Consider the following 16,225-nt stretch of genomic DNA (forward strand, 5'->3'; position numbering starts at 1 on the left):
TAAAGTGGAATAGAACATTTTGTAAGAAAAAAAAAAGTATTTCAGGTTGCATTTTTTAAGATATAAAAGTAAGCTGTGAAGAATTAGCAACGCTATGGTATTATGACAGATCAAGTACCTAACAGGTTTTTGCCTCTCTTTAGAAAATGGGAGAAACCTGATGCGGCTTTTTAAAACTGTATGAATCAGATTGTGTACTTTCTGTGATTTCTCCATCTTTCAAGCACACGACATTGACAGCTAAGAAATTTACAGGAGGCTTGTTTGTTTTGTTTTAGGCCGCGAGGCACCTTAGACATTATTTTAGTCACCCAGAAAACCACGAACTTATTTTCACCTCTCCGCATGTACCTTTCCGTGCCCCGGCCTCACCTGCTGGGTGTCTCAAGAGCTCGGAATTGGCGAGCTGAGAGCAAGGACACAGGCCGAGCTGCCCCAGCCCGGCCAGCAGCGCACCGCGGCGGCTCTGCTCGCCCCCGCCGCCCGGGAATCACGGGGGTCGGGGTCTGCCCCGCTTCTCTGCCCCCCGCACGCCTCGGGCAGCGGGGGCGGGCACCGTCAGCCCGGCGGTGACTCACTCGGTGACTCCCTCCTGCGCCAGGCAGGAGACCGAGCCCCCTCCCCGCCTGCGCCGCCGGGCACCGGGCGAAGGAGCCGGGGCCAGGGGCCACCTAAGCGGCTGTGGCCGCCGGACAGCCCCACACGAGCGCCCAGCCACCTCCTCCGCCTCCAAATCACTACGAGGAGGCGTCTTCGGTTCCCACTTCTGCGCGCAGAATGGACCCGGTGCCCCCGCCCAGCGCCCAGACCGGGGGTCGCTCACCGGGACAGGGACCTGCAGTCGCCCCCTCCCCGCAGCGCCTCAGCTGCCCGGTGCACCGCGCCCCACTGACCTGGAGAGATGCTTCAGGATCTGCTTCTTGATAATCCCCGCCATGGTGTCTGCCTGCCCGCGCCCCTCACGACGACCAGCCGGGACCGGGAACGCGCCTCATCCCTGCGCCCGCCCCTGCGCCCGAGGTGGGGAGCGCCGGGAGCGGAGCCGCTATCCCCACTCGCGCTTACTCGACGCCCGGCGCCATCTTGGCCGCAGCATCGCCTGGTGACGGGGGCGAGACGGGGCGGGACGGGCCCGGGGCCCCCGCCCCGCGCGGAGAGCGGCGGCTCCGGGCGGGCAGAGCGGCGCGGGGAACGGGGGCTCGGCCCGGGAACGGGGACAGGGACAGGGACAGGCGGACGGGCACTCGTGGCGCCGTGGGCAAGGGAGGTGGCCCCTCCGCCCTTCGCTTGTTCACAGACCCCCTGCCCGCCTGCTCAGCATCTCCATCTCCATTCAGCGCCCAAAGCCTCTGCCCACCTCAGCCCCACCGCCCACCTTTTCCCCGCTCTCTTTCGCCAGCTGTTTCTTTCATCCCTCTTCAGCCTTCCCATCTCCAAATTCTGGAAGCTGTCTCTGCATCCCCGCCTGTGGCTCCATCCCTCTCCCGCCTGTGGAGCGTGTCCCAGCACCATCACACCTTTGCCTGGGCCTGACCGCGGCCAAGCGCAAAGATAGGAAAGCTACGGCTTCTGCAGCACCACACAAAAGAAACAAGGCTGGATAAGATAAAGAGCTCACCAACACAAACTTACAATGCCATGGCAAGAAATTCACATGTACACACACACATATTTATATCCTATACCCGAACTGCTCAAACGCAGAGACTTGTAAAATCAGGTTGTTCCCCAGATGCTTACATTTTGCTGGGTATCTGTGACAAGTATATAGCCTATGAGTTATTTTACTTTTGAGAGAACAGCCTCTCATGCTGTAGCAAAATTTCCAAGTCAGTTAAGAAATTAATGTCTTGTATTAGTTTTGTTCATCCAAACACGGTTTTGTAACCCTTTTCCTCTGGCACTTCCTCATTCATAAAAGGCATCTTGAAGTATTTCAGTGGTGGGTAACCAAGTATCCTAAAAACATTACCTGGAAAAAGAAAAAATAGAAAAAGAAAAAATTATCAGTCAGAAAAAGTTTCAGATGTGACCTCCATACACAAGATGGGCCTCTGTAATAGAGCCTGAGCTGCAGAGGAAAGACATCAGATACTATTTTCTCTGCTTCTCATATACATAACATTAATAATTTACAAGTGATGAACGAAAACCCCAAGGACCTTTAAGTCAGAAATATGAAGCAGTATAGAAAAAATAGGTCAGGAGATGAACATTTTCAATTGATTTTTCCAGGCATTTAAAAATCAGTCAGTTGTGTAATACTGATCTCATTATACTCTTAAGGAGATTTATAAAGTAGGAATGAGCTATGTATGAAGATGTGTATGAAGCTAACACTTTTATGCCTGTTTTACGTTCAGTTTTCTCAACTAGGAAAATGTCTACCAGTATTATGGAGAACAGTACTCATCATCATGATGGGTCAGCTTCTCACCAACAGAGCAAATACAAGAGGCAAGGAAAGCAGGACCCATACCATATGTTCTCTTTCAAGTGTCCTGCAAGCATAGCTCTGGAAGAACAGGGGAAGTCCTGACGCTCTTCAGTGATGTCAGAACTGAAGACCAGAAATATTTCTGTCCAGCAGGATTGATTTGAGTTGTGACCTCATGTTGCATCCCCATGTCCTGGAGCATACTGTGAGGAGGAACAGAGGAAAATGCACAGATTAACACCCACCACACACCACACCCTCCTCCCCCAGAAGGGAATTAGAAGGGCAACAATGTTGATTTCAGACCTTCCCAGTCACCATGGACCTGCATGATGATCCTCAGACTATGTCTGGCCCTTGCTAATCCCACCAGTCCTGATCCTGATTGTGACCTGAGGATTGTTTGATGTGCTTGATGTTCCACCTGCTTCATTGTCAGGTTTGCTTGATAACCTGGGCTCTGGGCTTCACTCCCACGCCTGTCTGCCTTGCTCCCTGGCAGGGGGTGGTGGGACAGCCCTGGCTAAGGAGGCCCTACCCTGCTGGCCACAGTAGCCCTCCCTCTCAGAGCAGCTGGCACTCATGTCACTAAAAAAGAACCCCACTTGTGAGCATATCCAGGATGCTGAAATGATCTCAAAGAAAAAAATTGTCTTGTATTTGCCATAGGTATTCTTAGGGCCTATATGCAAACACAACAGAATTTGTGAATTCAGCAGAACACTGAAGAAGCCATGGATGTAGAATTTTCCACCAGGCAGTCATCTCAACCAGCACCCTGCTCTGCACCATCACCCAAACATGGGTACATGGAGCACTGTTCATTGATGCAAAGTCCAGAATAACAGCCCTCTGTGTCAAAGAGTGTGGTAATTTCTTCCTCAAGGTAATCTTTCTTTGGATGCTCCAAAAAACCTGGAAATTCTGTACTTGGCACCACAGTCATTCTGAGGCTGCTTGTTCCCACAGACTGGAGCACGTGTGCTTTGTAGAGGGTGTGCACAGTGAGTTTGACTCTCTCACAGTTTCATGTGTTCATGGGGATTTCTTAACTGTAAAAACTGGAATGGAGTTGAGAGGAAAAAAACCAAAACCAACTAGAGCTCAAGCAACTTCAGAAACATGAAGGTCACAGAATTTTTAAAAAAATGATTTTTAAAAAATCATTTCCCCCATTAAATAAGGCAGTAGGAGATGTATGAGAACAAACTAAATTTGAGCTAAGTTTCAGTGAGTGCTTTGTATAGTACTTGCAGAATGAGAAATCTGGCATGCCTTCTTATAGATAATGCAAAAGATAATGGTCTGTCTTCAAATGCAGATGTGCAAGCTTAAGTGGTCTGATATACCATTATTCAAAGAACATCACAAAATATCAATTCTCACTATTGTAAGGGGCAATGTACAAGGTTTGCTACCACATGGACTTTTTTTCCTACTTATGTGTCCTTGCTGTGTGGCTGACTTGGTCTGTGTTACCTACTCCAACAACAGCAGAAAGTCTTATCAGAAGTGCCATTGGAATATATGGGTGAATGTGTAAATAATCTCAAAAAATATGTATGAATTGCCCTCAAGTAGCAGTGACAGTAAATACACCAACTTTAGTTTGAAGAGATTTGAAATATTTATGTATATCAACCACTTCATATAAATCTAAGTAAACTCTTAAAAGCCTGGCACTTGTCCTACATCCTAGGACAAAAAAAAGGGAAAAAAGCAAAAGAAACTCCTAACAAGTCATTGGATGATAAGAGATGAAGCTTCATAGAGCTGGAGCTAGTATTTAGAAGGGAAACAGTAATTTACTAAAATCTGGCTTTCACTTTTATATTCACAAGGCAAAAGTTAGCAATATGTATTAGGACTTTTTCAATCTAAACAATTATTCTAAGAACTTTATATTAGTAAAAGCATAAAGTAAAAGTTATGCAGTTTTAAGAGTAGTATTTTATGTTTCTCTGTAACACTGAATACCTAATGAATTTGTTACTATTCTATGCTTTGTCTATTTTGGATTTTAATTACAAATCCCAAATTTACTATGAGTATACCTGTCAGTTGGCAAAGAAGGAAAACAACCTACAGTGTTCTTTAAAAAGCACCCAGGAGCTTCTGAACTTGAAAAACAGGCTTTTGATAATTCCTGTGACCTCTTCTCAAGAATCAAACAATGTATCTGCTACGGTCAGGATTAAGGAAGCTGTCCTTAAGACACACTTCCTTCACAAGTACATAAAGAGGATTTGTCTAAAAGCAGATTGCCATGTGTTCCAATGAACATCCCGGCTCGTGGAAAGACATTTTTTATTTGTTAGGGAGAAGAGTCATCATACAGAGTAAGTTATTTTTAAGTTCACAAAAGTCAATTACACACAAATACAGAACTGTAATGCTCTTCTGGTTTTACTGGAATACAACAAAGGAATTAGTGATGGCAAATAAAACATATAAATAGAGGAAAAATTCATCACCAAGACAAGTGCAAGGTGCTGCACCTGAGATACATACCCACAGAGCTCAGTGCAGGCTCAGAGCTGTGTGTCACAGGAACAGCCTTGTGGAAAAGGGCCTGGGGGTCTGCATGGACATCAGGCTGAACGGCCCTTAGCAGTGCCCCACTGCAGCAAGCAGATCCTGGGTTGCATCCTCAGGGGCATTGCTAGCAGGGACAGAAACTCGATCATCCCACCCTGCTTGGTGCATTTCAGGCCACACCAGCAGTACTGTGTCCAGTTCTGCTCCCCAGTTCCAAAAAAATTGTGGACAACTGGAGAGCATCCAAACTAAGGCCACAAAGGTGATCAAAGGCTCAAGAACACGCACTGAAGGACTTGTTTTTTTCTGGAGAAGCTCAGGGGGACCTTATCACAGTATTGTAGTACTTACAGAGTGGCTACAATGATGGCGGCTCTCTCTTCACAAGACGACAAAAAACAAGGGTTAAGTTGTACCAGCAGAGCTTTTTTCTTGATATAGGGAACTTTTGCCCACTGAGAACAACCAATCACGGCAAAAATCATTCCTCAGGGAGCTCCTATTGCAGGTTTTCAAGATGGCGTTTGACAGGGTGTTAGATTGTCTCATCATGGTTCCCTTTACTATGAAAGGTTGGACCAGATGATCTTTCAGCACCCTTCCACCTGGTGCTGTTCTATGGTTCTGATTCTATAAAGGTGTGTGCTGCTATACTGCACAGACTTCAGTAACACAAAAACTGGTCAGCAACAGAGAATTCCAATAACACTGTTTTCCATACTATTTACAATAAAAGTGTTAATTATGCATGCTTTGAAAGACTTTCTACATGAAGGAAGTTTGTAGGCAGCTGGGGGCTGGTCTCTTCTCCCAGACAACCAGGGACAGGATGCGAGGACTGACTCTTAAACTGCACCAGAACTTGTTGTTATTGTTTCACAGAAATGGTGATTAGACATTGGAATGGACTGCCCAGGAAGGCGGTGGAGTCACCGTCCCTGAAGGCGTTTAAAGAAAGGCCATGCATTAGTGCCATGGTGTTCAGTCATAGATTGAACTCAGTGATCTCAAGTCTTTTCCAACCGAATTCATTCTGTGATTCTGTAACAGTAAAACAATGATGATGGAATTTAAATGGAATTTAGTCTCCCTTTCCACTGTGTCACATTCTTACTCAGCCCAGGCCCGTGTTGCTGCGCACTTCTCAATGCCATCGTCACGCAGCACCTTTATTCCGAGGCGCGGCGCTCCGAGCCGGCAGGGTCACCCGAGGCAGTGTGTACCTTTAAACCACCGCCACACCGGGCTCTCGCCCTGCCCACCCCTGCCTCGTCCCCAGCCGTCGGTGCCGCCCCCGCGGGGCTGACGGCGGCGGGGAGCCGTGCTCCGGGCCGGGCGCTGTCCGCGGTGACGCCGTGTCACCGCCCCGTCACCGCCCCGCCCACCGTGTGACGAGCGCTGCCGGGTCACGCCCGGCCAATGGCTCCCGCCAGCGTCACGGGCAGGGCGCGCGCCCTGCGGCAGAGGCGGAGCGCTGCCGGTACTCCCGCGTCCCGCGGCCACGCGCGCGCTGCTCCTCCGCTCTATGGTCACCGTACAGATCCACGGCGGTGGCGGATCTATACTGGGACGGCGGCGGCCGTGGCGCCGTGGGGAACATGGCGACGCTGGTGCTGGATAACGGCGCCTACAACGCCAAGATCGGCTACAGCCACGCGAACGTCAGGTGAGAGGCCGGGACGGGACGGGGCGGGGCGTCCCCTCACGGCTTCGTCGCCGCTCTCCGCCAGCCCCGCTCCCCGCGCCCCACGGCCGCTCACCGGCGCTCGGGCGCTCAGCGCGCTTGCGCTCGCCGCGGAGAGGCGCGGCCTGGCTCCGCCCCGCCCCTGCGGCGGCTGCGGGCCCGCCCCTGCGCCGTGCTGTGCACTGAGACCCTCTGTGTCACAGCGTGTCCCCCTCTGTGTCACACCGTGCCCCGCCGTGTCACGCTCTGCCGCTCTGTGTCACAGCGTGTCCCCCTCTGTCACACCGTGCCCCGCCGTGTCACACTCTGTCCCTCTGTGTCACACCGTGCCCCTCTGTGTCACACCGTGCCCCGCCGTGTCACACCGTGCACCTGTGTGTCACACCATGCCCCTCTGTGTCACACCGTGCCCTTCTGTGTCACACCTTGTCGTTCTGTGTCACACTCTGTGCCTCAGTGTCCCACCGTGCCCCCCTCTGTGTCACACCGTGCCCCGCCATGTCACACCGTGTGCTTCCGTGTCACATCGTGCCCCTCCGGCCGGGGTGGGGGGAGAGCCCCTGGCGCTCTTCCTGCTGTGCAGGGGGTGGCGGAGGTGGGGGTGGTATTTGGTTTTCCAAAAAGTGTCTTGTCTGTACTGGAGTTGTCAGAAATTAAAGATTTCCCTCACGACTGGCTCCAGCTAATGGACTAAAGCCAAAATACATAAGTGAAAATATTATTAAAAGTAGACTGTTCATGAAAGTGGCTTAAAGAAAGTGAATGTGTCTCATACCATGTTTAATAGGAATCTTCCCAATCTTTTCCAGCGTTATTCCCAACTGTCAATTCAGGTCAAAGACTGCACGCTTGAAAACCTTTACGGCAAATCAACTGGATGAAATTAAGGATCCCTCTGGTCTTTTTTATATTCTTCCCTTTCAGAAAGTAAGTAAGATATCTTCAGTTTAACATTAAAGCCCAATGTAAATTGTTGTAAGGAATAGTTTTCATACTGTATGTCCCAGCTGCGGGGTTATATGTGGTATCATACAAGAATCAGTCAGCAGTGTGAAGTTTAACAGTCATAGAAGTGTTTAGGTTGAAAAACACCTTTAAGATCATCAAGTCCAAAAGTTAACCCTGCACTGTCCATGTCCCTAAGTGCCACATCTGCACATCTTCTAAATACGTCCAGGAATGGTGACACAGCCATTCCTCTGCCAGTAGTTGATGGCCCTGCTGGTGAGAAAATATGTCTAGTCTAAAATTCTCTGGTGCAACTTAAGGCCATTCTCTCTGGTCCTGTCACTTGTTACCTGGGAGAAGAGACAAAACCACCACATCAATACATCCTCTTCTGAGGTCACTGCAGAGAGCAAAAGGTCCCACTTGAGCCTCCATTTCTATAGACAGCTTCCCTCAGCTGGTCCTCACAGGATTTGTTCTCTGAACCCTTCACCAGCTTTGTTGCCCTTCTCTGGACTTGCTTCAGTCCTTCAATGTCTTTCTTGTTGGGAGGGAGCCAAAACTGAAAGTAGGATTCAAGGGATGGCCTCACCAGTGCCTGGTGCAGGGGGGCAATCCCTGCCCTGGTCCTGCTGGCCACTCTATTGCTGATACAGGCCAGGGTACTCTTGGCCTTCTTGGCCACCTGGGCACTGCTGGCTCATGCTCAGTGGCTGCCAATCAGCACCCCCAGGTCCTTTTCCCCTGGGCAGTGTCCCAGCCACTCTGCCCCAGGCCCGTAGTGCTGCATGGGGTTGTTGTGACCCAGGTGCAGTACCCCGTCCTTGGCCTTGCTGAACATGATAAGATTGTCCTCAGTCCATCAATCCAGCCCATCCAGAAATCTTTACAGAGCTTTTCTCCCCTCCAGCAGATCAACAGTCCTACCCAATTTAGTGCTTTCTGTGAATTATTGAGGGTACACCCTTAGGATTCTCTTGCCCAGATTGTTGATAACAGGGACCCCAGTACTGAGCCCTGGGGAACACCACTGGTGATGGGATGCCAAGTGGGTGTAGCACCACTCAGCACCACTCTCTGGACTGGACATCCAGCCAGTCTTTTACCCAGTAAAGAGTTCATCCACCCAAGGCATGAGCAGCCAGCTTCTCCAGAGAATGCTGTGAGAACTGCTGTCAAAGACTTTCCTGACTTTGGTAAAGTCCATGTAGACAGCATTCACATCCATTCTCTCCTCCACTCAGTGGGGCACCTTGTCATAGAAGAACAACAAGTTTGTCAAGCTGTAATAAATCCATGCTGACTGGACCTGATCACTTGTATGTCCCCTACATGCTGGGTGGTGGCACTCCAGGTAATCTGCTCCATAATTTACTTCCCTGGCACTGAGGAAGACGGACAAACTTCTGCCAAAAACAATAATGTATACAGAAAACATCATGTACGTAGTTTTTGTAGTGCAGTAATCAATGTATCAATGGGGAATATTTGTAACACACCTTAATCCTATGTAACATTTACTCCTTAGCCTAAAAATGTAAATTTAGACATTTTTAACTCTCATTTTTTTTACATTACCAGTCTCAATTGTTGACTTTTTTTTAAAGTATGATTTTATTTTTTCTAAATAGTGTAAATTTGTTTCTAAATTCCTACAGGGTTACTTGGTGAACTGGGATGTTCAGAGACAGGTTTGGGATTATCTCTTCGGAAAAGAAATGTATCAAGTAAGAGTCTTTTCTTAACTGCATATTTTGTGTAGATTAAATACTGACTAATGGAATTAACAAATATTAAGTAGAACAAGTGATCTTACTGTTCTTTTTGAAAGTGCCTTCAATTAGAAATCACAGGGATTTTAAATTTTTGCAAATGTTTTTGAGTTATGGTGTAGAATTTTGAAAATTATTTAAATTTTTTAGTCTTGTAGGTATGTACTGAGTATAGCTCACATAAGAAATTCATATCAATATAATTAAGAGGTCAAGTTAATAAAAAATAATCACAGGCAGATACAATGTAGTTAAGAGATCAAGAAATAGTAAATGTAAGAGGGAGGGATGAGCTGGGTCAGTAGGCCAAAATACATAGACATTTAGTAATCATCTCTGGCTAGCCGTTTTCTACCTCTGAATAACTTAAATGTATAAAATATAAATATCTGATACTTAATTTTTTTCATATCACACAAGCTGGATTTAGCACAGGAAGTATATTAGGGCTTTCTTTTAATTTTTTTCTTTTTAAAATGTTACGTTTTCTGGAAATTCTTGAGTTTTTTCCAACACCTGCATACTGAGAATGAAAGTAATCCCTCAAATCAACTTAGTCTCTGTACATTTTTATATTTAAAATATAAAGTGCTGGGTTTTGATACATAAATTCCATTTTTGTTTTGGAACTGTATTCAATGTAATTATGGTTTTGAGAATTTGTTTTTAATTCTTCTTCACAAGTGAAGTCTACAGAGAGATGCAGCTGGTGATTTTTTTAGGGCCATATCCAGTTATGATTGAAGTAACCGTATTAAGTCCTCTCTAACAGAGTGTTTTAGATACTGGTGAACATGGAAAATCCGGGATCCTTTGCTGGCCTCAGTAGAGGCCACTGGGAGTTTCATTATTGATTCCTCACTGTACAGGGCTTTGGTTATTAGACAAGTAATCTGTGGTGCAAGTGCTGAGCTGTCAAGGAGACTTATTTTTCTATAGCTGACAGGATTAGTGTAAAGTATTTTAGATTAAAATTGTAGTGTTCCTTTGTGGTGTCTCTTTAAAATGTCGGATTACAGTTTGTAAGGATGGGAACAGAATCAGGATATGTATGAAAGTGTTTCCTTCTATTATGGTTTTTACCCATTAATTAGATAAATTTGTATCACTGATCATGAAGCCCTTAAAAAAGCTAAAACATTCTGAGTCTAGCTTCTACAAACAGATATGGCAAGTGGTAATGATGACTTCAGATTTACATGATCTTCCACTGCTGCAAAAGATGGTAAGGGATTTTTAATTAATTTTTACCTTTTATGTACTGACCATCTTAATGTGTTTTTTATAGGTGGATTTTGTAGATACTAATATAATTATTACCGAACCTTATTTTAACTTCACTTCAATACAAGAATCTATGAATGAAATTCTGTTTGAAGAATATCAATTTCAAGCAGTTCTTAGAGTAAATGGTGAGTATATCTCCTTCCAGTTTGCATTTATGTATTTTGAAGCTTAACTCTTTAAATAAATGAATTAGCAAGCACACATGCACACACACATATATATATATAGTAAAAAATATTCCTTCAGTTGCTTCCTGGCTCTTGAATAAAAGTGGATTAACTATTTTAAAAATTATATCTTTTACAAATTCCAGCTGTACTCTTGTATTACTTCCTAAAGAGTGTCATGGTATATAAGGACAGGAAATTTAAGGAGAGTAAAGATGACAGAAATAACAGATGGATTTTGGAACAGGATAACATTTAAAGAATTCTACCAAAATTTTGCATGAAGTCTTTGATAGCTTTCCTTTTTTAGGGGTGTAGGATTGGTTTTTTGTTTGGTTTTGTTATGTGTTAGCAAATAAAATACAGCATTATGATTATGAAATGTATTGTGTCTCAAAGGGAATGTGTGAAAAACCATACTACCCTTCTGACAGGTAACTGGACACAGGATACTCCTTTACATAAGTTTGATAAGTATGTAGCATGATCAGCGTGATTAGAGGAAATGGAACATGGACTGGAATTCCTGAAAAAGATTAAATAGGACCATATATAACACTTAATTTTACCCACTGCCAAAATGAATTAATGCAGTGGCTGTATTACTGTGTATTGAGGTCTTGAAAGTCTGTCAAAGGCATTTAAAATATGAAGCAAGTACACCTTCATATCACTGTGAATTCTAAATGTTCATATAAAAATGGAATTCAATTTTTTCTTTTTCAGCTGGAGCTCTTAGTGCACACAGGTATTTCCGGGATAATCCATCTGAGCTGTGCTGTATCATCGTGGATAGCGGATACTCTTTTACCCACATTGTACCTTACTGCAGAAGTAAAAAGAAAAAAGAGGCAATCATCAGGTATGCTGCAGTATATATTTTCTAGAAGAACTGTTTGCTGTGCCTGAAGTTAATGAGAGAATTCCTCATGTTACTCTCTTTCTGCAGGATTAATGTTGGAGGGAAACTCTTAACCAACCATCTAAAGGAGATCATCTCTTACAGGTAAAGCATCCTAATTTTCACTCTGAAACTTGGTATGAAATGAGCTAGAGGTTTATGGGGTATTCTTACTGGTTCTGTGAATTTTAGATTAATTGCTGTTTAAAGGAGAAGGGAATTTTTTGTCTGTTATAATTTGCTAGCTACCATCTTGACCTTAAGATCAAGATGAATTAGGATTGAAGAATTAGGCTGTTATTTTTCAAAGTGCCAGTGTTTTTGAAGTTGTTGAGGTTACCTGTGTGTTCACAATTATACAAGTCTTAACATATTTTCTGAGTAGATCATCAGTCAGTTTGCTGACTGATTATATCAATACTGCAAAATAAAATGCAGTAGGATCAACCTTTCATTGGGATCCTTCAGCTTGGAAGTATATCTAGGTGAAGGTCTTTACCAAAGAGCTACTGGCAGGATTACAGCTGTGCTTGTTAGCAAGACAGTGGGCAAATGCAGGTTGATGGATTTACTGAACTGTGAAATGGGACAATATTAAGCGCCAGTAGGCCAGGAATGCTTTTGTAAATTGAATGCAAGTTTAGGTATTGAGACAGTAGCTTCCTGTGGCTGAAAAACAATGGTTGCTCAGTTCCAGAGCAAAACTGGACAGGAAAGGGAACACTTAATTATTCTCAGACTTCTGTGGTTTTGGTTTTTGTTGTTAACAGGCAGCTACACGTTATGGATGAAACACATGTAATTAACCAAGTGAAAGAAGATGTGTGTTATGTTTCTCAAGACTTTTACAAAGACATGGACATTGCCAAGTATGTATGCAATGGTACTAAATGTAGAATAATCTGTTTGTACAAACAAAACTATACTCTTAATCAGAAAACTTTCCAGTTAAGTTGAAGAAGTCTTGTAAGTATAAAATAGCTGGAACTTAGAACTTGTTTTTTATTCTGTTGAATTTTACATTCTTTTTCAGATTGAAAGGAGAGGAAAATACTGTAATGGTAGATTATGTTTTGCCAGACTTCAGCACAATCAAAAAAGGATTTTGTAAGGTAATAAAAATTCTAAAGTTTTTTGGGTGTTTCCTGCACAAGTCTAGTGGAGAGGTTAAAAATACTCCCTTTTTTCTAATACTGTACTGTAGCATCTTTCTTGCTATGCTTTAATTGGTAAAGTTTTTCCTCAGTAAATTGGGATGACAACAAAATAATTTGTTAGCACAGCATTTTATGTTCTATTATTTAACAGTTTTAGCTTTCTCTGTTTGTGCTCTGTCATGTAACTTATCCATATCATTATAAAGATTTTGAACATTAAGTTAGGAAATGTTTTCTCTGCTTTGATGTTTTTTTGTAAGTTTCTCTGAATTACATTTAAACACCCAAATAAGGTTGAAAGTTCAATGTTACAGAAGATCCTGAAATACCAGTGAAGACAGTTTAACAGTTTTATCTCATTTACTGAGCCAGCCATAGTTTTGAATGCAGTCCTATACTTTAAGGCTACTCTCATGCCTACCTAGTTTTATTTTGCTTTGGGCAAAACTGCAGTTGGTAAGAGCAAAGTCACTTCAGATTTAATACTGGAGTATGCATTATTCTTAAAAGAGTTGCTGATAGATAATATGACAATGGCAGCATACACTGCCTACCTCTGCAGGACATTAAATGGATCAGCTGAATTTTCTAGGATGTGATTTCTTTTCTTAAGCAGTGGATACTATTCATGTCTTTAATTTAGCCAAGGGAAGAGATGGTGTTAAGTGGAAAATACAAGACCGGTGAACAAATACTTCGTCTAACAAATGAAAGATTTGCAGTTCCAGAAATACTTTTCCATCCTTCGGATATTGGTATTCAAGAGATGGGAATTCCTGAAGCCATTGTTTATTCTATTCAGAATTTACCTGAAGGTATATCCTGAAAGTATTTTGAAAAGGACAGGGGGGTGGGAGAAGGAGGGATGTTGTAATGGCTTGGTTTCATTTGGTGTGAAACTGACCAAAAGTCAGTAATTTAAGTATCAAAGAGTAAAACCTTTCTGACTTCTGTTTGTCAGAAGTAATACTAGGGCTTTCATTTCATAGATTATGTATAGGTAATTATTATTACAAAGAAGATTTTCATAGGTTTTATGATGCCATGTTAAGTATGGCAGCATTTAGGCTATTAATGTACTCTTAAAAAGCCCTCATTTAAAATCCCTCTTGAAAGGGAAATGGTGCTGGCGATTGTGAAATTTAATAAATGCAAGAAAACAGTAGTTATCAAAGCCAAATTCTGAAATCAGAGAGAATATAGGGTGATTGATCACCGTCTCAGATTTCCATTTAACTGATATGCAGATTAGATGATAGTAAATTTTTTGTACGCAAATTTATTCTGTTTAAATTCATAACAAAATTGGAAATATTACCACCTTTAATCTTTAGATATATGTTCCATCTCTTAACTACATATTTACTTAATTTTTTTACAGAAATGCAGCCTCATTTCTTCAAGAACATAGTTCTGACTGGGGGAAACACCCTTTTTCCAGGCTTCAGAGATCGGGTTTATTCTGAAGTTAGATGTCTTACACCAACTGACTATGATGTTTCCGTTGTTCTTCCTGAAAAGTAAGTCCTTAACTACTGAATAGAAGGGACTTTATCTTTCTAGCAGAGCAAACAATAAAGTAGGGTTTCTTTTGCTGATTAAGAAGGTAGATTGAGTAAAGGCATTAATTTAAATATTAAGCAAACAAAAACTGTGCAAGAGGATGTTTTAAATCAGAGTATTTTCAGACAAACCAAATAAACTAGAGATCACCTGCTTGCTCTGTACTTTACCTAATAAAGTTAAGGAAATGTTTTTAGGGTCAGCCTTTTTACTGTAAACTGATAATTAAGGCTGTATTGTAACTATGTAAGATTAGAACTTAAGTCTTTTACTTAGAATTTTCAGCATCTGAATGGTGCCAAGTCATAATTAATATACCACTTCAGGGGTTAGGAAGGGGTAACATCTTTGCAGAAGGAGTGGAGACAAAATAAGTATATTTTGAATATACCAAAAAAGTCTACTTTTAAAAAAGTATTGTTGAGGAGTATTTTTAAATACTATTAAAGAATTACTATCTGTGCAAAGTAAATACAAAGCATATCCATGTTGTTCCCTCTTCACACCTGCACTCAAACAGGCCCCTTTTTAAAACCCAAGTCAGCTAGCCCTGCTAAAGTTTCAGACTTTGTCTCATAGCTTCTCTGGAGCTGGATGGTTTGATTTAGCAATCAAAAATGTAGTTTAAATAGGTATGGCCAAATAAAAGTCTTGGAAATCATCACTGCATATTTCTATTTTAAATGAATCTATAGAGGAGTAATAATAACTTTCATTTTCCAGCCCTATCACTTATTCTTGGGAAGGTGGGAAGCTCATTTCTGAAAATGATGATTTTGAAGACATGATAGTAACTAGAGAAGACTATGAAGAACATGGACACAATATCTGTGAAGAAAAATTTGATATATAGGTAGCATAGTTGGATATGTTGTTATTCCATTGATTTACTTAGAATGGAATTCTTTGAACTACAACCTCTTTTCCATCAGCTAGGATTGTGTTTTAGCTTTCCTGTATTGAATTGGGTTGAGAGAAAATGTTAAGAGTTTAGAAATAAAGTTTTACAAGCGTAATACTATGAAGTAATATGTTCACTGTAATTTCATTATGTTTGTATCTTTTCTGATAGCTTCATTGTATTTTTATTGCAGAACACCTCATGAGGCATGAGGCAATAAAAATATGAAGTGCTTGTATTGGTGTGATGCTAATACACAGTGAGAAGAAATGGTTTGGTTTTTTTTTTCAAAATGAGTATTATTCTAACTCACTTATTCCACTAAAAGTGCATTAAATGTATCTCAGAAGGAGCCTTTGATGTTTCCTTTCCTGCAAAGAAATACATGAGTTTTATTTTTGGTTATTTTAGTCAGTAGCTACCAGGGAAATATACTTGAAATGTGACCAGTGCTATTGACAATATGCTTAGGCTTTGAGAAAAAAGTAATTTGAACAATTCATTTTTCTAAAGGGTTTTTAATATAGTAGGTTGTGGAATTTTTTGTTTGTTTTTTGTTTTAAACAATGCCCAAGCAAATAAGCTTCCTGTCACTCCCATCTTTCTGATAAGAAGTTGCCACAAAGGTGATGAACAAAGCTTGCAGCTGTGTTCTGAGTGATGACCCATCTGTGTCCTCTCCAGGCATCCTAGATAAACACAAACACCCCAGAACTTGTTATTTCTGGCATCAGAAGCTGTTACTTTGCCATCAGTTGTGCAGCATGGCATGCAGGAGGGAGAGGAGCCTGGCCTAAGAGGCAGAAGGTTGGGAGGGCCAGGCTAGATGGGGGTGCCCCGCCTGGCCTGCCTGCTTGCCAAGACAGAGAC

At 42.7% G+C, this 16,225-nt stretch overlaps 2 protein-coding genes across 3 annotated transcripts in view; one reads left to right on the forward strand and one right to left on the reverse strand.

Moving 5' to 3' along the window:
* BLTP3B (bridge-like lipid transfer protein family member 3B) overlaps positions 1–1,096 on the reverse strand; it is a 48,046-nt gene extending 46,950 nt beyond the window's left edge. For both annotated transcript variants that reach the window (XM_054273826.1, XM_054273835.1), the window contains exon 1: positions 894–1,096. In XM_054273826.1, coding sequence (XP_054129801.1) covers positions 894–937 — 44 coding nt within the window. In that variant the 5' untranslated portion in view covers positions 938–1,096. The remainder of the gene's footprint in view (positions 1–893) is intronic.
* A 5,342-nt stretch (positions 1,097–6,438) lies between these two features.
* Positions 6,439–15,590, forward strand: ACTR6 (actin related protein 6). Its single transcript, XM_054274340.1, has 11 exons — positions 6,439–6,641; positions 7,469–7,586; positions 9,266–9,334; positions 10,668–10,791; positions 11,560–11,695; positions 11,783–11,839; positions 12,505–12,603; positions 12,768–12,846; positions 13,535–13,706; positions 14,273–14,411; positions 15,178–15,590. The coding sequence occupies exons 1-11, from the start codon at positions 6,574–6,576 to the stop codon at positions 15,305–15,307; spliced, it is 1,191 nt and encodes a 396-aa protein (XP_054130315.1). The 5' UTR covers positions 6,439–6,573; the 3' UTR covers positions 15,308–15,590.
* Positions 15,591–16,225: the final 635 nt, after the last annotated feature.

The sequence above is a fragment of the Melozone crissalis genome, unplaced genomic scaffold (assembly GCF_028551555.1).
Source record: "Melozone crissalis strain CALT ecotype California unplaced genomic scaffold, PUWL_Pcris_2 ptg000004l_1, whole genome shotgun sequence".
NCBI lineage: Eukaryota > Metazoa > Chordata > Aves > Passeriformes > Passerellidae > Melozone > Melozone crissalis.

Coding starts and splice junctions, on each gene's coding strand:
- ACTR6 (XM_054274340.1), top strand. CDS start 6,574: ATGGCGACGCTGGTGCTGGATAACGGCGCCTACAACGCCAAGATCGGC. Junction 10,792..11,559: donor AGCAGTTCTTAGAGTAAATG/GTGAGTATATCT, acceptor TTTCTTTTTCAG/CTGGAGCTCTTAGTGCACAC. Junction 11,840..12,504: donor AAGGAGATCATCTCTTACAG/GTAAAGCATCCT, acceptor TGTTGTTAACAG/GCAGCTACACGTTATGGATG.